The sequence below is a fragment of the Sus scrofa genome, chromosome 9 (assembly GCF_054392235.1).
Source record: "Sus scrofa isolate SSC_HxYL_T2T_F1_AM1 chromosome 9, Sscrofa_HxYL_maternal_Yorkshire_Landrace_v2.0, whole genome shotgun sequence".
Taxonomy (NCBI): domain Eukaryota; kingdom Metazoa; phylum Chordata; class Mammalia; order Artiodactyla; family Suidae; genus Sus; species Sus scrofa.
In genome coordinates, this window is record NC_139391.1 from 60,961,580 (window position 1) to 60,982,471 (window position 20,892).

The 20,892-nt window shown below is 42.9% G+C and overlaps 1 protein-coding gene across 1 annotated transcript in view; it reads left to right on the forward strand.

Moving 5' to 3' along the window:
- Positions 1-20,892, forward strand: part of JAM3 (junctional adhesion molecule 3) — an 80,797-nt gene that overhangs the window by 58,559 nt on the left and 1,346 nt on the right. The window contains exons 2-6 of the mRNA XM_003130087.5: positions 14,373-14,438; positions 14,909-15,022; positions 18,292-18,444; positions 18,866-19,068; positions 19,818-19,917. Of these exons, the coding sequence (XP_003130135.2) occupies positions 14,373-14,438; positions 14,909-15,022; positions 18,292-18,444; positions 18,866-19,068; positions 19,818-19,917 (636 nt within the window). The remainder of the gene's footprint in view (positions 1-14,372; positions 14,439-14,908; positions 15,023-18,291; positions 18,445-18,865; positions 19,069-19,817; positions 19,918-20,892) is intronic.

A 20,892-nucleotide genomic window follows, 5' to 3' on the forward strand; every position in this document is an offset into this window, starting at 1 on the left:
AACCTTAAAAGGAGAAATTGACAATAACACAATCATAGTGGGGGACGATAACACCCCACTTACAGCAATGGACAGATCAACCAGACAGAAAATCAATAAGGAAACACAGGCCCTGAATGAAGCATTAAACCAGATGGACTTAATAGATATTTATAGGACATTCTATCCAAAAGCGACAGAATAAACATGCTTCTTAAGTGCACATGGAACATTCTCTAAGATTGACCATATCTTGGGCTACAAATCCAACCTCAGTAACTTTAAGAAAATTGAAGTCATATCAAGCATCTTTTCCGACCACAATGCTATACGACTGGAAACCAACAGCAAGAAAAAAACTGCAAAAAACACAAACAGGTGGAGACTAAACAACATGCTACTAAACAACCAAGGGATCACTGAAGAAATCAAAGAGGAAATTAAAAAATACCTAGCAGCAAATGACAACGAAGATACAACACTCCAAAACCTATGGGATGCAGCAAAAGCCGTTCTAAGAGGAAAGTTTCTAGCAATACAAGCCCACCTCAGGAAACAAACAAACAAAAAAAAGCCCAAATAAACAAGCTAACATTACATCTAAAGCAGCTTGAGAGAGAAGAACAGACAAGACCTAAAGTTAGTAGAAGGAAAGAAATCATAAAGATCAGAGCAGAAATCAATGAAATAGAAACAAAGAAAACCATAGAAAAGATCAATGAAACGAAAAGCTGGTTCTTTGAAAAGATCAACAAAATTGATAAACCCCTAGCCAGACTTATCAAGCAAAAAAGAGAGAGGACTCAAATCAATAAAATTAGAAACGAAAAAGGAGAAGTAACAACAGACACCACAGAAATACAAAGGATCATAACAGACGACTACATGCAACTATATGCCAATAAAAAGAAACAACCTAGAAGAAATGGACAAATTCTTAGAAAAGTACAATCTTCCAAGACTAAACCAAGATGAAATAGAAAAGATGAATGGACCCATCACAAGAACGGAAATTGAAACTGTGATTAAAAAACTTCCAACAAACAGGAGTTCCCGTCGTGGCGCAGTGGTTAACGAATCCGACTAGGAACCATGAGGTTGCGGGTTCGATCCCTGCCCTTGCTCAGTGGGTTAACGATCCGGTGTTGCCGTGAGCTGTGGTGTAGGTTGCAGACGCGGCTCGGATCCTGCGTTGCTGTGGCTCTGGCGTAGGCCGGTGGCTACAGCTCCGATTCAACCCCTAGCCTGGGAACCTCCATATGCCGCGGGAGCGGCCCAAGAAATAACAACAACAACAAAAGACAAAAGACAAAAAAAAAAAAAAAACTTCCAACAAACAAAAGTCCAGGACCAGATGGCTACACAGGCGAATTCTATCAAACATTTAGAAAAGAGCTAACACCTCTCCTTCTGAAACTCTTCCAAAAAATTGCAGAGGAAGGGATACCCCCCAAACTCATTCTATGAGGCCACCATCATCCTGGTACCAAAACCAGACAAAGATAACACACAAAAAGAAAACGACAGGCCAATTTCACTGATGAACATAGACACTAAAATCCTCAACAAAATACTAGCAAACCACATCCAACACTACATTACAAGGATTCTACATCATGATCAGGTGGGATATATGCCAGGGATGCAAGGGTTCTTCAATATCCGCAAATCAATCTGTGTGATACACCATATTAACAAACTGAAGAATCAAAACCATATGATCCTCTCAGTAGACACAGAAAAAGCCTTTGACAAAATCCAACACCCATTTCTCATAAAAAACCCTTCAGAAAGTGGGCATAGAGGGAACCTCCCTCAACATGATAAAGGCCATATATGACAAACCCTCAGTGAACGTCATTCTCAATGGTGAAAAGCTGAAAGAATTCCCGCTGAGGTCAGGAACAAGACGAGGATGTCCGCTCTCGCCACTACTGTTCAGCATAGTTCTGGAAGTCCTAGCCACAGCAATCAGAGAAGTCAAAGAGATATAATGAATCCAAATTGGAAAGGAAGAAGTAAAACTATTGCTATTTGCAGATGACATGATAGTATACCTAGAGAATCCTAAAGACTCTACCAGAAAACTGTTAGAGCTTATCCACGAATTTGGCAAAGTTGCAGGATACAAGATTAATACACAGAAATTGATGGCATTTCTATATACTAACAATGAAAAAGAAGAAAAGGAAATTAGGGAAGCAATCCCGTTTACCATTGCATCCAAAAGAATAAAGTACCTAGGAGTAAACCTACCTAAAGAGACAAAAGACCTGTACTCTGAAAACTACAAGCCACTGATGAAAGAAACCAAAGATGACACAAGTAGATGGAAAGACATCCCATGCTCGTGGATTGGAAGAGTTAGTATTATCAAAATGACTATACTACTCAAGGCAATCTACAGATTCAATGCAATCCCTATCAAATTACCAAGGACATTTTTCACAGAACTTGAGCAAAATATTTTAAAGTTTGTTTGGAAGCACAACAGACCCAGAATAGCCAAAGACATCCTGAAAAAGAAAAATGGAGCTGGAGGCATCAGGCTCCCAAACTTCAGACTATATTACAAAGCAACAGTCATCAAAACTGTATGGTACTGGCACAAAGACAGACATATAGATCAGTGGAAGAGGATAGAAAGCCCAGAATTAAATCCACGCACCTACAGCCAACTAATCTATGACAAAGGAGGTAAGAATATACAATGGAGAAAAGACGGCCTGTTCAATAAGCAGTGCTGGGAAAACTGGGCAGCCACATGCAAAAGAATGAAATTAGAACACTCCCTAACACCATACACAAAAATAAACTCTAAATGGATTAAAGACGCAGATATAAGACCAGACACTATAAAACTCTTAGAGGAAAACATAGGCCAAACACTCTCTGACATAAACGACAGCAACATCTTCTCAGATCCACCTCCTGGAGTAATCACAATAAAAACAAAAATAAACAAATGGGACCTATTCAAACTTCAAAGTTTCTGCACAGCAAAGGAAACCCTAAAGAACACAAAAAGACAACCCACAGAATGGGAGAAAATCTTTGCAAGTGAATCAACTGAGGAGGGATTCATGTCCAAAATTTATAAACACCTTCTGCAGCTCCATACCAAAAAATCAATCAGCCCCATCCAAAAATGGGCAGAAGATCTAAACAGACAGTCCTCCAAAGAAGACATATGGATGGCCAAAAGACACATGAAAAGATGTTCAGCATCACTCATGATTAGAGAAATGCAAATCAAAACCACGATGAGGTACCACCTTACACTAGCCAGAATGGCCATTATCCAAAATTCTACAAACAAGAAGTGCTGGAGAAGGTGTGAAGGAAAAAGAACCCTGCTACACTGTTGGTGGGATTGTAAATTGGTGCAACCACTGTGGAAAGCAGTCTGGAGATTCCTCAGAAAACTAAACATAGAACTACCATTTGATCCAACAGTCCCACTTCTGGGCATCTATCCAGAGAAAACCACGACTCGCAAAGACACATGTACTCTGATGTTCATTGCAGCACTCTTTTCAATAGCCAAGACATGGAAACAACCTAAATGTCCATCGACAGAGGAGTGGCTCAAGAAAAGGTGGTACACATACACAATGGAATATTACTCAGCCATCAAAAGAACGAAATACCAGCATTTTTAGCAACATGGATGGACCTAGAAACTATCATGCTAAGTGAAGTCAGCCATACAATGAGACACCAACATCAAATTCTTTCACTGACATGTGGAATCTGAAAAAAGGACAGAACAACTTCTTTGCAGAACAGATGCTGATTCACAGACATTGAAAAACCTATGGTCTCAGGAGGAGACAGTTTGGGGGGTGGGGGGATATGCTTGGGCTGTGGGATGGAAATCATGTGAAATCAGATTGTTATGATCATTATACATCTACAGATGTGATAAATTCATTTGAGTAATAAAAAATGAAAAAAAACCACTTTTTAAAAAAGGCAGAGGATCGAATAAACATTTCTCCAAAGAAGATATACAAATGATTAGTAAACACATGAAAAGATGTGCATTACTAGCCTTTCAGGAAATGCAAATCAAAACCCTAATGACACACCCATTAGGATGGCTATTATTTTTTTTAAGGAAAAGTACAAATGTTGAGGATGTGGAAAAATTAGAACCCTTATGCATTGTTATTGGGATCATAAAATAGTGCAGCCACTGAGGAAAAGTTTGGGGGTTCCTCAGAAGGTTACACGTAGAATTGCCATTTGATCCTAAGTATATATACCAAAGGGTTGAATGTAGGGTCTCAAACATATATTTGTACACCCTCTTCACAGCAGCATTATTCACAGTGGCCAAAAGGTAGTAACTACCCAATGTCTGTCAACAGATGATGGATAAACACGACATGGCATATAGTCGGCCCTCTGTGTCTACAGGTTCCATATCCATGGATTTAACCAAACCCAGGTCCAAAATTCCATAAAGTTCCAAAAGGCACAACCTGAGTTTGCCTCGTTCTGGCAAGTATTTACAAAGCATTTATATTGTATTGGGTATTATAAATAACCTCGAGATGACTTAAAACAAGTGAGAGCAGAGTTCTCTTGGGGCATGGCAGTTAAGGATCTGGCGTTATCACTGCAGTGGCTTGAGTTGCTGCTGTGATGCAGGTTTGATCCCTGGCCCAGGAACTCCCATATGCCATGGGCATGGCCAAAAAATAAATAAATAAAGTATGGATGTGTGTAGGTTATATGGAAATACTATGTCACTTTCCATGAGGGACTTAAGCCTGCATGGGATTTGGTATTGAGGGGTGTCCTGGCACTGATCCCCTGAAGATACCGACAGACAGTTGTATAGGTACATTGGAATATCATTCAGCCCTAGGAAGGAATGGAGTGCTGCCCCATGTTACACGGATATACCTTGGAAATACCACACTGCATGCAATAAGCCGGACAGTAAATGATAAATGCTGTATGATTCCACTTTTGTGAGGTCCCCAGAGTAGGCGCATCTTTCGGCAATGGCATCGAGGTGCTCAGGGGCGGGGTTGCAAGAGGGGAGCTGTTGTCTACTGGGGGCAGAATTTCTATTTGGATGACAAGCTGTGGAGATGGCTAGTGGTGCTGGCTGCACACGCTGTGGAGGCACTCAGTGCCCTGAGCTATACCCATAAAAGTGGCTAAGTGGTATACTTTGTGTGTTTTTTACCAGAATAAAAAGTATTTTTAAGTAGGGATTATGGTGAAAATGTGGGAAAAGTGGAAAACACAGTGAGGCTACGGGGGTGGGGGGCCCCGTGTCTCACATTCAGTTGTCAATCTCTGAGATAAAAGTGCCACCCTTTTGTCACCGACTCTGATTTTCTGTGTTCGTGAACCTTCACTTGGGTAGAAAGAGCAGACTACCCACTGCTGCTGATTTTTAGCCCAAAAGAAAAGCGTCAAACATTATTGTTCAGTGAAAGCACTGTAGAATTATTCCTCAACACATTTCTGTTCTCCCTGTGTATTTTGATCACAGATGCAGTTACGCAGTTGATTGTTATAACTGCGTATTCACTGAAGGAATTCAGGAGACTTTACATAACTTTTTTAATGTAAGCTTAAATAGTTGTTAAGCATAAATTTCTGGTATATTGTAAATATCAGCTCTTTGAAACTGTTACTTCACCTTTTATTTTTGGCTGTGCCCTTGGCATGTGGAAATTCCTGGGCTGGGATCTAACCTGAGCCACTACAGTGACAACGGCAGATCGTTAACTGGCTGTACCACAAGAGAATGCCTTACTTCATTCACTTTTTTTGTGCACCCAGTAGCTTCCAAATGTCATACTGATTTCACTGTCATCATTTTAGAAATAGACATGTTCTACAATTTCATGTCGAAACAATTATAGATTCGCAAGACATTGCAAAGTTAGCACAGCATGGTCCAGTGTACTCTGCTAAGTATAAAAACATTTGGAAAGAAAACTTTCCTGTGATGAATTTCTGGTCCAGCCCAACTCTAGAAAATGGTTTGTTAGTTTCTTAAAAAAAATTAACCGTGCCATAACATAACAGGAGGGTTTGTGCTCTTGGGTGCTTGTCCCAGAGAAAAGGAAACTTATGTTCGTGCAAAAGATTGCACACAAATGTCACGGCAGTTTTATGCATCACAGCCCCAAACTGGAAACAACCCAGACGCCTTTCCGTGGGTGAGTGGTTAAACAGAGTATGGTGCATCCACGCTGTGGAGTGCTGTTCAGCTGGAGAAAGACACAAACTGTCGTTGGATTGATTAAAAGTCTTTATTCTTTCATTCTTTTTTGCAGCAACATGGATGGACCTAGAGATTATTATACTAAGTGAAGTAAGTCAGAGAAAGACAAACATCATATGAGATCGCTAATATGTGGACTCTAATAAAAATGGTGTAAAAGAATGTGCAAAAAAGAAATGAACTCAAATACTTAGAAACCAAATTTATAGTTGCCAAAGGGGTGACGTGGGAGGGGGCATAAATTAGGGGGTTGTGGTTGACATATACACACTACTTAAAATGTATAGGTAACAAGGCCCTACTGAATAGCACAGGGTAATCTTAATACTATACAATAACCTAAATGGGGAAATAATCTAAAGAGGAATGGACATATGTATATGTATAACTGATTTACTTTGCCACACACCTGAAACAACTTGGTAAGTCAACTAGACTACAGTGAAGTTTATATATAAAAAAGGCTCTATTCTGAATGAAAAAGTCAGCCTCAAAAGGCCACCTACTGTGCATTTCCATTTATATAGAATTCTCCAGATGACAGAATTATAGCAATGGGGAACAGATTAGTGGCTGCCCAGGCTGGGGGATGATGAGGGGCTGCATGGGGGGGGGGGGCTTTGGTTATAGAAGAGGTCTGTGTCTTGATTGCAGTGGTGATTACATATGAATCTTCACATATGATAAGTAACATCAAACTATACACATGTCAGTTTTTGGTTTTGATACTGTGTTATAATTACGTAGGAGCATTGAGGGAGCTGGGTGAAAGTACACTGATCACATTAAATGAACACATGCTGAAGCATAAAATACTTGGAACTTATACACCTGCTGCCAGAGGGGAGTCTTATGTTTGGCTCAGAGGTTTTGAATAGAAACAGACAACTATACATATCTTGGATTTCTTCCAAGTCCGATATTTGTTTATTTGTCTGTCTGTTGAGGCATTTGGAGGTTCCCAGGCTAGGTGTCAAATCCGAGCTGTTGTTGCCCTTACACCACAGCCACAGCAACATGGGCTCCGAGCCTCTAGTCTGTGACCTACACCACAGCTTATAGCACTGCCAGATCCTTAACCCACTGAGTGAGCCCGGGGATCGAACATGCATCCTCATGGATACTAGTAGGATTCCTTGCTGCTGAGCCACAATGGGAGCTCCCAAGTCCGAGATTTAATAACATATTCCAGGATGAATAAGAGCTCTGAGAACGAACTGAATTCAACCAAATGACTTTTTTGGAAAACTCAGGGAGACCCAATCTAGAATATAAAAAATAGATTTACTCGGCAAACACTTTTGGAGTACCTGCTAAATACCATTCCATGCTAGAACTGAAGGTATAAAGGCAAGTACTTATGATACCTGTTTCTTTGTACTGGAATGTAAGCTCCAAGAGGGTGTATGTAGATTTTTTTTTATTCATGTGTGTTTTATTCATGTACTAATGTTTAGGCCAGTATCTGGCTTATAATAACCACTAAATTGGGGGTTCTTTTGTGGCACAGTAGGCTAAGGATCTGCATTGCCACAAACTTCCACATGCCATGGGCGTGGTCCAAAAAAAAAAAAAAAGCAGTAAATAAAAAGTTGCTAATGACTGCATTGTCCCAAAGAGCTTGGAGTCTGATAGGCAAGCGGAGGTGGGTATGAAATTAAAGAGGAACAATGACATGTGCTATAAAGGTTTTTCCCTTTTTCTCCTTCATAAAACCCTTTGCTCAGTCTTAAATCACCTCCATGTATTTTGATAGCACCGCAGGCTGGTGTGTGTCAGGAGCTCAGCCCCCAGCACTGGGTAGTATCCAGATGGTCCCTGTGATAACCTCAGGTGTTGGGTTCGAGGTTTTCCATCCTCACAACCCTGTTCTGTCACACAAGTATTTTAAAGTGGGACCCTGGGCTGTTGGGGTGGGTGAGGTAAGGCATGTAACTGTTTCTGATAATGTGAGAAAAAGAATGTATGTGTGTGTGTGTGTGTGTGTGTGTGTGTGTGTGTGTGTGTGTGTGAGAGAGAGAGAGAGAGAGAGAGAGACTGGGTCATTTTGCTGTACAGTAGAAAATTGACAGAACACTAAACCAACTGTAAAAAATAAAAATCATTTAAAAAATTATTTAGGAGCAGCAGGACATGCTGAGGGGCCTCGGCCGATCTAGGGACCCGCAGTCGTGAAACATCACTTCACGAGCCCTGCACTTGCCTGTGTGGGCCTGTCTCCTAGGACTGGCACAAGCAGTGGCCGTGGCACCTACCTCAGGTGGCAAGGCAGGAGAGTCAGGCCAGGCCTCTGTGGGGCATGGGGTGCACTTACCTCCCCCCCATAGCATAAGGGGAGAAAAGAGGTGATCCTTTCTGTCATCTGGGGCTGGGTTATGTTAGCTCCTTTTAGGTTGTAAGAAACAAGTTGGCTTAGTTTACCAGAGAGGCTTGCTGTGAGGAGCTAGCCCCTGTGAAAATCTGACCTTTGCAGATGGCAGACTAACCTTAGTGTCCCCGCCTTGTCCTCTGGCTCCCCTGTCGCCAGCTCTGCATCTCAGCACTTAGATGAGTCTGCTGATCTCCTCAGGCCCTACTTCAGCTCTTTCTCCTGTCTGTAAACTCGGGTTTATTTTTATTTCAGTCACCTTAATACTTCTCAAGAGAAAGGCTCAGATTGGATTGTCCTATCATCACCTTGCTGGGTGAAGCTGTCATGACTTACCTCTGAGGCCCCTTTAGATGGCCTTGGGGTAAGAAGCTGATCTCTGGACACGGTCATTTGTGAACCACAGGTTCAGGGGCTCATCCGCTTAATTAGAGTAATTGCATGGAAGAAGTGTCTATGGTTATTTTCATAGAGGAAACTTTGTGGCCTTGGTAGACACCCAGAGCGTCTCACTCCATTAATGCATCCTGGGATCAGTGGAAAGCACTGCACCTGCCTGGGTGTGTTTCTCCAAAAGACTAGTGCGTGGCTGCAGAACAAAACCAGGTGGGTGCCACTTACTCTTGGTCTGCGACCTTTTGTGGAAGTGACTGTTTTAGAAACTAAGGATAACTCAGGTATATTGTACTTCTGATTTTCATCTCTTACATTGGATTCTTTAAGGCTTCTGAAATAATTAATGAAGTCTTACTAAATAAGACAGAAAGGGTCAAAATATATACTTGGAATATGTGCATGTAGCTAAACCATTAAATAAGATTTAAAAACAAAAGAATGGGTTGTTGTGACCTGTAGCTCAGAGTATAGTCTTCACGTTCTCTTACCCGCTCTAGTAAGCTAAGATCCAGAGACCTTAATAAGGCTTAATGTAGGAGGGCCTTCACTGGGGATGGTTGATTTTAGAGGTCAAGTAGCTGAAGAATGACAGTGTGGTCATTGTACATATATGTGGTCAATGTACCTGCTTGATCTTCTCGCTGAGGAAATTGACTAAGACATTTTGAGACCATGAGAACTGATTTCTAATGTTTAAACACCTGGAGATTCAGGTGCTAGTTTTGAAAGGGATGGCCATGCAAATAGCATATCTTGATTTCCATTAATAGTGTCATTCAGCTCAGCATCATGAAAATCACCATGTTGTTCTTTTTCTTATTTTACCAAAGACTGATGAAAAGTGTTTAGTGGTTGGGAATCTCAGGTTAGATAAATGGCTAATATATCGAGGTGGTCTCTTTAGCTGGTGGGTAACTGTAGCCAGGGTGTCAGTGCCATCCTGTGGAGGAAGGTACCAGGCACCAAGGAAGAATGACAGGAGGTCTTCTGTGGATCTGGGAGATGATGAAAAGATTAACAGTGATTTCTAAGGAAGAGATAATTCTTTTTTTTTTTTTTGTCTTTTCACCTTTTCCAGGGCTGCTCCCACGGCATATGGAGGTTCCCAGGCTAGGGGTCTAACCAGACCAAAGCCACAGCAATGTGGGATCCCAGCCGCGTCTGTGACCTACACCACAGCTCACGGCAACGCTGGATCATTAACTCACTGAGCAAGGCTGGGGATTGAACCCGCAACCTCATGGTTCCTAGTCAGATTCGTTAACCACTGAGCCATGACGGGAACTCCAGGAAGAGATAATACTTAAAAAACTAAATTGAAGTACCATTGATTCATAACATTATATAGTTTCATGTATACAAAGTTTGTCTACTTCTGTATACACTACAGAAACTTACCACCAAAAGTTTAGTTTCTATCTGTAACCACACAGTTGACTCCCTTCGCCCATCCCCTCACTCTCTGATAACCATTACTCTCTTCTCTACATGTTATAGTTTGGTTTGGCTTGTTCATTTATTATGTCATTTTGTTTTTTATATTTCACATATAAGTGAAATTATATGGTGTTTATCTTTCTCCATCTAACATTTCACTTAGCATAATATCCTCAAAGTCCATCCATGTTGTTGCAAATGATAAGATTTCATCTTTTTTATGGCTAAATATTCCATTCCACACACACACACAAACCTGCTCCCCATCTCTATCCATTTTTCCATTGATGGGCAATTAGGTTGCTTCCATATATTGGCTACTATAAATAATATTGTAATGAACATAGGGGCACACATATCTATAATAATTAGTGTTTTTGTTTTCTTCAGATAAATCCCCACTACTGGAATATCTCAATCATGTTGTAGTTCTAGTCTTAATTTTTTGAGATCTCCATACTATGTTCCACAGTGGCCGCACTGATTTACATTCTCATCCACAGGAAACAAGGGTTCCCTTTTCTCCACATCTTGCCAACACTTGTTATTTATTTATTTTTTTGCTAATAGCCACTCTGACAGATATGATGTAGTTTTGATTTGCGTATCCCTAAAAATTAGTGATGTTGAACATCTTTTCACATCTGTTGGCCATCTGTATGACTTCTTTGGAAAAATGTTCAGCTCCTTTGCTCATTTTTTAATTGGGTTAATTTATCGTGTTGCTGAGTTGTTTATGTTCTTTATGTATTTTGAGTATCAATGCCTTATCAAATATATGACTTGCAGATATCTTCTATTTGGTAGGTGATATTTCCATTTTGTTAATTGGTTTCTTTGCTGTGCAGAAGCTTTTTAGTTTGACGTGGTCCCATTGTTTATTTCTGCTTTTGTTTCCCTTGCTGAGGAGACATATATAGAAAGATATTGCTAAGATTGATGTCAAAGGCATACCACCTATGTTTTAGAGTTTTATGGTTTCTGGGCTTACATTTAAGTCTTTAATCCATTTGGGGTTGATTTCTGGGTATGATGTAAGATAGTCGTCTAGTTAAATTTTTTTTTTCTTTTGCCTGTGGCTGTCCACTTTTCCCACACCATTAATTGAAGAGATGTTATTTGTTCCTTTGTTATAATTGTTCATATATGTGTGGGTTTTTTCCTGGACTTTTGATTCTGTTCCATTGATCTATGTATCTGTTTTTTTTTTTTTTTTTTTGCTAGTATCATGCTGTTTGGAGTACTACAGCTTTATAATATAGTTTAAAAACAGGGAGTGTGATATCTCTAGGTTTTTTTCTTTTTTCTTAGGATTGTTTGGCTAGTTGGAATCTTTTGTGGTCCCATATAAATTTTAGAATTTTTTTTCTATTTCTGTGAAAAATGCCCTTGGGATGTTGATAGGGATTACCCTAAATCTGTAGGTTGCTTCATGTAATATGAATATTTTAACAATGTTAATTCTTTTAGTCCATGAATACAGAATATCTTTCCACTTTTTGTGTCTTCTTCACTTTCTTTCAACCATGTCTTAGAGTGTTCCCATTGTTGCCCAGTGAACATGAACCTGCCGAATATCCATGAGGAGGCAGGTTCAGTCCCTGGCATCGCTTAGTGGGTTAAGGATCCAGCAAGCTGTGGCGTAGGTCAAGGATGTGGCTTGGATCTGCATTGCTGTGGCTGTGGTGTAGGCTGGCAGGTGTAGCTCCTATTTGACCCCGAGCCTTGGAACTTCCATAAGCCTCACTTTCAGCCCTAAAAAGCAAAAACAAAACAAAAACAAAAATCAACGTCTTATGGTTCTCAGTGTATAGTTCTTTTACCTCCTTGGTTAAATTTATTCTTAGGTATTTTATTCTTTTTGTTCCTATTGTAAATGGGATTGTTTTCTCTTTTTATGGCTGCACCCACAATACATGAAAGTTCTCAGGCCAGGGGTCGAACCTGTACCACAGCAGTAACCTGAGCTGCTGCAGTGATAATACTGGATCCTTAACCCACTGTGCCACAGGGAACTCCTGGGATTGTTTTCTTAATTTCTGTTTCTGCTAGCTCATCATTAACGTTTGGAAATACAACAGATTTCTAGATGTTGATTTTGTAAATTGCATCTTTACTGAATTCATTTGTTACTTCTAATAGTTTTTTGGTGGAGTCTTTAGGATTTTCTTTTTTCCTTTTTTTTTTTTTTATTGCCGAACCTGAATATTTGGCAGGATTCACCAGTGAAGCTGTCTGGTCCTGGACTTTTGCTTAGGGGGAGGTTTTATTACTGTTTCAGTCTCCTTACTAGTGATCAGTCTATTTATATTTTCTTTTTTCTTTTTAATTTTATATTAAAGTATAGTTGATTCACAGTGTTCCTTCAATTTCTGCTATGTAGCAAAGTGACCCAGTTATACATACATATATATACACATTCTTTTTTTCATACTGTCTTCCATCATGTTCTAACTTAAGAGATTGGACATAATTCCCTGTGCTGTACTGTAGGACCCCATTACTTAGCCATTTTATGTAGTAGTTTGCATCTATCAACCCCAAACTCCCGTCCATCCCACTCCCTCTTCCTGCCCCCCCCCCCGCCCCGGCAAACACAAGTCTACTCTCCATGTCCGTGATCTGTTTCTGTTTTGCAGATAGGATCATTTGTGCCATATTTTAGATTTTATGTATAAGTGATACCACATGGTAGATGTCTTTCTCTTTTCGACTTACTTAGTATGAGGCTGTCTAGTTGCATCCATCTTGCTGAAAATGGCATTATTTTGTCCTCTTTTATGGCTGAGTAGTATTCCATTGCATGTATGTACCATATCTTCTTAATCTATTCATCCAATGGGCATTTGGGTCATTTCTATATCTTGGCTATTGTGAATAGTGCTGCAATGAATATAGGGGTGCATGTATCTTTTTCAGTGAAAGTTTTGTCTGCATATATGCCTAGGAGTGGAATTGCTGGATCATATGGTAGTTCTATATGTAGTTTTTTGAAATGTCTCGGTATTGTTCTCCATAGTGGTTGTACCAGTTTACATTCCTACCAACAGTGAAGGGGGGTTCCTTTTTCTTCATATCCTCTCCAGCATTTGTTATTGACTTGTTAATGATGGTCATTCTAACTGGCATGAGGTGGTAACTCATTGTAGTTTTGATTTGGATTTTTCTAATAATTAGTGACGTTGAACATTTTTTCATGTGCCTGCTGGTCATCCGTATGTCTCTGGAGAAATGTCTATTCAGGTCTTCTGTCCATTCTTTAATTGGGTTGTTTGTTTTTTTGCTGTTGAGTTGTATAAGCTGTTTATATATTTTGGAGATTAGGCCCTTGTCAGTTGCATCATTTGCAAAGATTTTCTCCCATTCTGTGGGTTGTCTTTTCATTTTTTTAATGGTTTCCTTTGCTGTGTAAAAGCTTTTGAATTTAATTAGGTCCCATTGGTTTATTTTTGTCTTTGTTGTCATTATTTTATGAGAAGGATCAAACAAAATATTCCTGAGATTTATGTCAAAGAGTAGATTTTCTTTATGATTCAGTCTTAGAAAGTTGTATGATTCTAAGAATTTGTCCATTTCCTCTAGGTGTTCCAGTTTTTTGGTGTATAGCTGTTTGTAATATCCTCTTACAATCCTTTGTAATGAAGTACATTCTTAGAGGAAGAGTTTTGAAAACTCTAGGAGGTTTGTTCTGGGACTAAGAAGAAAAGTGCACTCTGAGAATTCTTCTCTTCCTTGGAGTTCCTTCCAGTGAGGTTCAGACTGAGGGAAGCAATCACCCTGCTGTGTCTAAGCGACTTTGTTTGAAATGTGATATTTTTCTATCCTCTGTGATTAGTGATTGTAGCCTCTGTGAAGGGAAAATCTGACTTTGGTTGTGGGTTCTCTGCTATATTAGAGTTGTATCGTCTCTGATTTTACTTTTCTTTTTTCCTTCAGGCTGCTTGACAGGGGCCGTGAATCTCAAATCCAGCAACCGAAACCCAGTGGTACAGGAATTTGAAAGTAAGTACTAGGGAGGCATTCAGCGAATGGGCACTACTTGGTAGACTTGCAGCCAGTGAGGGACAGAGGCCCACGGATGTTTCATGTCCAAAAGCTGGAGGTGGGGGTGGGGTTTCTTAGCGGACACGGTGCCAGGATAGCACTGCTTCAGTAGCCTCTGGGGAGCTCTGCAGGCTTCCTGTTGGCTAAACTCTGATTCCTGGCCTAGCTTTGCATTTACACAACCAACAACATTCTTATATACAAGAATATATATCAGGGGAAGCATGTACTCTCTTTAGTAAAAGTCTCTGCTAATCATCTTAATTGTTTTTCTGGCTAAAATTAAAGTCTCTTGGAGCCTGGAGCTAGCTAGATTTTTAAACTGCAGGACAGACCTAAATAGATGTAGCTTGCAGGGTCTGAGTATACAAGTTAACCTAACATTGCTCCACAAACACTAAGAGTTCTTTTTTTCCTCTTCTCATTAGGTGTGGAACTCTCTTGTATCATTACGGATTCACAGACAAATGACCCCAGGATTGAATGGAAGAAAATTCAAGATGAACAAACCTCATATGTGTTTTTTGACAACAAAATTCAGGGTATGATCCTGTGGTCCTTTCCTTTGTACAGAGGCCCAGGCATGCATTTGTGGCCAAGACTTTGCTCTGACTGGACCTGTGTGTGTGGCCAGGATTGGTTTTCTGTCCTGTTTTACTTATGGAAAATTCAAGCTTGCAGTAGTGAGAATGGTGAAGGGAGCCTCCCTGAACGTGTCACCTGGTTCAGTAAATATCACTTTGTCAGTTAGAGTTTTAGCCCACATGCAGCCATCATTTTGAGGTATCAGAGGAAGGTTTTCCTATGCCACTTCCCCATTATGACCCACAACATTATAAGCTAAATGACTTTATCAGTAGAACCCTACGGAGCAGCAGGAGGAAAGCAGTGTCCACTGTGCTCCTCCTAGGAAGGCAGTCAGCTGGATGTCAGCACCCTCGCATGACAGGGGCAGCTCAGTGGTCAGGGGATGCTTCCCCAGGAGTGCCATCCAGGCGGAGGTGTCAAGGGAGGTGAGCTGGTCAGGCGGGGGCTGCAGGCAGGGGCTGGGCCAGGAGCACATGCAGAAGAGTGGAAGCAAAGTGAGCTTCTAGGAGGAACCGCAGGCTCAGCTGTGAGCTAGGCGAGGGCAGGAACTGAGGCCCCAGGCGCTTGAAAGCTCTCCCCAGGACACCGAGGTGGTTGCTCTGCAGGGCAGGGCCCAGTTCGGGATTCTTCTGCAGAGGCCAGGAGTGAGGCCAGGGTCATGTGGAGAGAGCTGAGAGGAGCTGAGATGGGGTGGGGCGGTTACTCCCAGGGAGCAGTGTGTGTGAGGGGGTCAGCACAGCTTCAGAGGTGATGGGGCAGAAGGCCACCACAGGCCCTCTGAGAACTGACTGGAGGTTTCAGGGAAGGGAGGGAGGCTTTGTGGAAACAACCGAAGCCCCTGACCTTTCTGCCTCAGTTCCCCCACATCATCAGGGGTCATGGGCTCTTAGAAATAGCTTTGTTTTCCCACAGTGTCCTCCCCGCCTCTCATTTGTTGTAGAGATGGAATTGTTACTCTCTGGCAGCCTCATTGGGCGATTCCTGATGAGCCCTGACCGGGTGGGAATGTGTTTCTGGGAATTAAACACCTTCCTCTTGGAGGGGAAAGGGGAGGGGTCCGTACCATACAAATTAGAGGCCTGGACAAAAGCTTGAAGCTCATGGTCTCCTGCTTTATGCGGATTTGTCTTGACTGTTTCCTCATATGGTGGACATTCTGACCCCGATGACGACCAGATGACAGCCTTCCCCGTAGAAAGCACCTTTGGAAATGTTCGTCCTCTTATCACGAGCCTTTTGCTGTGGTTATTACGTTCTGGTAAATCTTTCCTATACTTGTCACCAGTTGGCAGGTTTAGTAATAATTCAGTCCTCATTTTTGTGTCAATTTTTTTTCGAATTCCTTCCCTATTTGTCACTGCCTGGGATCTTAATCCTTTGAAAAGAGTTACTATGTCTTTTAAGTGTTTTAATTGAGATACAGTAATTCATATTCTGTTTTGAAGTGTGTACTGGGTTAATACATTCAGCAAAGATAATGTGACCACAATGTCAAATTCCAGCACTTCTTCCCCTCCACAAAGAGACCCTGTGTCCACCCCGTTTCCCTGTCTGGCGGCCCCCGAGCTACTTTGTCTCTGGATTTGTCTGTTCCGGATGCTTCCTATAAATGGAATCACACAGGATTTGGTCCTGGCTTCTTTCACTCAGCATATTGTTTTCAAGGTTCATCTGTGCTGTAGCAAGTGTCTGTTCTCTGTTCTTTTTTCTATCAGTGAATCATATTGTTGTAGATATGCCACATTTTATTTTATTTTATTATTTTGTTGTTGTTGTTGTTATTGTTGTTGTTGCTATTTCTTGGGCCGCTCCCCGCGGCATATGGAGGTTCCCAGGCTAGGGGTTGAATCGGAGCTGTAGCCACCAGCCTACGCCAGAGCCACAGCAACGCGGGATCCGAGCCGCGTCTGCAACCTACACCACAGCTCACGGCAACGCCGGATCGTTAACCCACTGAGCAAGGGCAGGGACCGAACCCGCAACCTCATTGTTCCTAGTCAGATTCGTTAACCACTGCACCACGACGGGAACTCCAATATGCCACATTTTAAATCCATTTCATCCACTGCTGTATATTTGAGTTGTTTCCACTTTCTGATTGTTACCATGATATTCATAAACATTGTACCAGTTTTTGTGTGAATGCAATTTTGCACTACTTGGGAATAATGGCCAGGAGTACAATTGCTGGGTTGTTTGATGTCACATGGATAATTTTTTAAAGAAACCACCAAACTGTTTCCCACCATGGTGCACGGTTTTATGTTCCCTCAGCAGTGTTTTCTCACGTCCCCCAAACACCTGGGTGATCCATCATTTTGATTCCAGCCATCCTAGGGGCTGTGAAGCGGTAGCTTATTATGGTTTCAATTGGCATTTCCCTGGCAACTAATGATGTTGAGCATCTTATGCTTATTGTGTATTTGCCTATCTTTCTGGAGAAATGTCTATTCAAATCCTTAGTCCATTTTTAATTAGGTTGTCTATTTATTGAGTGGCAAATTCTTTATATACTAGTATATTAGTCCTTCATCAGATATATGATTTGTAAATACTTTCTCCCATTCAGCGGACCATCTTCTCACTTGCTTGTGTTCTTTGAAGTACAAAAGTTTTCATTTTTGTTTTGAATCCACCTGCAGCATGTGGAAGTTCCTGGGCTAGGGTTCGAACCCAAGCTGCAGTGACAACCCTGGATCTCTGATCTGAGCCACATAGGAACTCCTAAAAGTTTTAAATTTGTTATGAAAGTCTATCGAAGGCCAATATAACTTTGTGTTTGGGAGGAAGGGGAGATTTGTTTTGGTGTCATGTCTAAGAAATCACTAAGCCAAGGTCGTGCTTATTTACATCTATGGATTTTCCTAAGGGCTTCACACTTTCAGCTCTTGCAGTAAGGTTTTTGTTGTACATGGTGTGAAGTAGGGGCCCAGCATCATTCTCTTGTACCACTTGTGGGATGCCTGTTGTCTTTTAATGTTGTTTGCTTGACTTTTTTCTCTTTTAATGGTGAATCCTTGCTGGGAATGATGAAAAGGAGATGAGGCCCTAACAACAGAGATGCAAGTACCGAGTCCTGTTACAGTTCAGGGGCTCCCTTGATGCTCAGCATCTACACAGGAACAGACAGGGACACCAGATGGTGGCCCCAGGACCCACCTCCTTCAAGTGGCAAAGGTTTATTTGAAGAGTGCCTTAGTGCCCTTCGTCTTCTCCTCTACAGGAGACCTGACTGGCCGTGCAGAACTACTGGGTAAAACCTCTCTGAAGATCTGGAATGTGACCCGGACAGACTCAGCCCTTTACCGCTGTGAGGTGGTTGCTCGAAACGACCGCAAGGAGATTGACGAGATTGTCATCGAGTTAACAGTGCAAGGTGGGGGCACAGGGGGTCCAGAAGGTCCCGGCCCTCAGCTCAGCCTTCGCTTCATACCTGAGAAAGACCAACTTCTTTTTCTTCTGGAGCCTCATTCCTGAGAGTGTCACACGACTTAGGGCGAGAGGGAGGGCTGTGGAGGGTGGAAGCTGCCTGAGGTGGGTGGAAGGTGAGGAGGGAAGTGGAGCTTCTGCCTCTTTCCTCCATCAGTTGGAGGAGGTGGAGGCGGAGGCATCAGAGACGCTGGGGGGCGGGGGCGGAGTGGTTGCATGTGGCAGTGACCACAAGGGGGCGCGGCGAGCTGGGGGAGCAGGCCTGCCTGGGGATGGGCGTGCTGGACCTTCGCTGGCTTTCTGGGTTTTGGACATTTACTGCGGGACATGTTTGTGATTTTTAACCCCCGTCTGTGCTTCTTCTGCAGTGAAGCCGGTGCCTCCGGCATGCAGGGTGCCGCGGGCTGTGCCGGTGGGCAAGGCCGCCACGCTGTCCTGCCAGGAGGGCGAGGGCTACCCACGGCCGCACTACAGCTGGTACCGCAATGATGTGCCGCTGCCCACGGATTCCAGAGCCAACCCCAGATTCCGAAATTCCTCTTTCCTCTTAAACCCTGAAACAGGCACTCTGGTAAGATCTCTTCGAAGATGTGAGGATGCAGACGTCTCTGCCCTGGCAAGAGCTGTTATCAGGAGACAATAAGCTTTATAAGGCAGAGCTACAAAACCCTCCTTTCTAAACAGAAAAGTTCTAAGGGGGCACAGGCAAGAAGGGGGAGCTGGAGGGCAACAGTGACTGAGGACCAATGTTAGCTGGGTGGCTGGTGCTGTTGTCAGGGACAGAGTCAAGAGACAGGTGGGGACTTGCTGGCTGGCTGCACAATCGTGGTATCATGGAGACAACTTAAAAAGTCCTTCCAGGGAAGTTCCTGTTGTGGCTCAGTGGTAATGAGCCTGATGAGTATCCATGAGGTTGCGGGTTCAATCCCTGGCTTTGCTCAGTGGGTTAAGAATCTGGCATTGCCGTGAGCTGTGGTGTAGGTCGCTTGGATCCTGTGTGGCTGTGGTGTAGGCTGGCAGCTACAGCTCCAATATGACCCTCAGACTTGGGGGAACCTCCATATGGTATTGGTGCAGCCCTAAAAAGACAAAAGACAAAAAAAGTCCTTCCAGGCCACACTGAGATGTTTGAGGACAACCCTGCAGTGGAGAGGAAGAGGGCAGCGGCCTCGGGTGTGCCCACCTGTTCTGTGGGTTGCGGTCTGGGGCAGGGAGCCCCTTTCCTGCCAATCTACCCCAGAGCAAGGCTTGCTGTTTGCAGCGACACTCCCCTGCAGCCCCACGCCAGGTCCTTGCTCAGTTCTCCCGATCCCTGAACAGGTGTTCAACGCTGTCCACAAGGAGGACTCAGGCCAGTACTACTGCATCGCCTCCAACGATGCGGGCTCGGCCCGCTGCGAGGAGCAGGACATGGAAGTGTGTGAGTGTCTCTGCTGAGATTTCCCTACAGGGACAGTTAGGTTTGCAGTAGCCCTTCAGCCCAGACCCCTTGCATGGTTACATGGGTTCCAAGCGAGTCCACCAGGCCCAGTGGGCGGAGCTGGAGGATGGACAAGTGGGTCCTCGCCTCAGAACAGACCTTCCAGAGGGAACATGGTTAATCATGTAACTACTTAAGTTTCATCAACTCCATTTCTTTTGGTAATTGATAGCATTATTCAAACTAAAAGTTGTGTGAGGCCTCCAGAAATGTATCCAGTTTAGCCATTTCGCAGCTGAAACCCAGGCAGGCCTTGGTGCCAATAATCTTACCCTGTCCTGGTGATTCTTCCTCTAGGCTGTTGGTTCTAAAGGGGAGGCTGAGGGCAGGACGGGGGCAGATCCCAGGGTCCACCATCGGCTTTGCCCCAGACCTCCTGACTCTCTCAGGGTGAGCTTGAGAACCAACGTCATGATCAAAATTTCAAGTGAATCTCTAAATACAAATGCACTGACACTGGAGAACATGGTACCAGACAGGGCGTACTCCAAAGCTTCTGAGTTAGATGGCTTTTGTTGACATACCTCCTGCGTAGTTTCTACTGCATCTTTATTTGTATGAAGGGTGAGCCCAGAGCCAGGGTCACCTGAGGGACAGCTGGTGGCTGTGAAACTGTGTTCCCACCTCATATTCCTTATATTTGTGCTTTGAAGTACCGCTTGACATCACACAGTTCACAGCAAAGGGAAGCCCTTAGAAATGCAGGAAGTTTTTTCTTCCTTAGGACTCTGTCTCCTGGTTCTGTCTTTGTGGTGTAACCATTTCCTCCAGTAATGATGTTCCAGGACGTGTTCAGAAGATTGGCACGCCCTGCAGGCCATGTCCTGCGGCTTAGCAGCTTTGGTGCAGCGAGTGGCTACAGCAGCCCATAGGCAGAGGAGCTTGGGTCACGGGAGAGGAAGGCGAGAGAGGCCA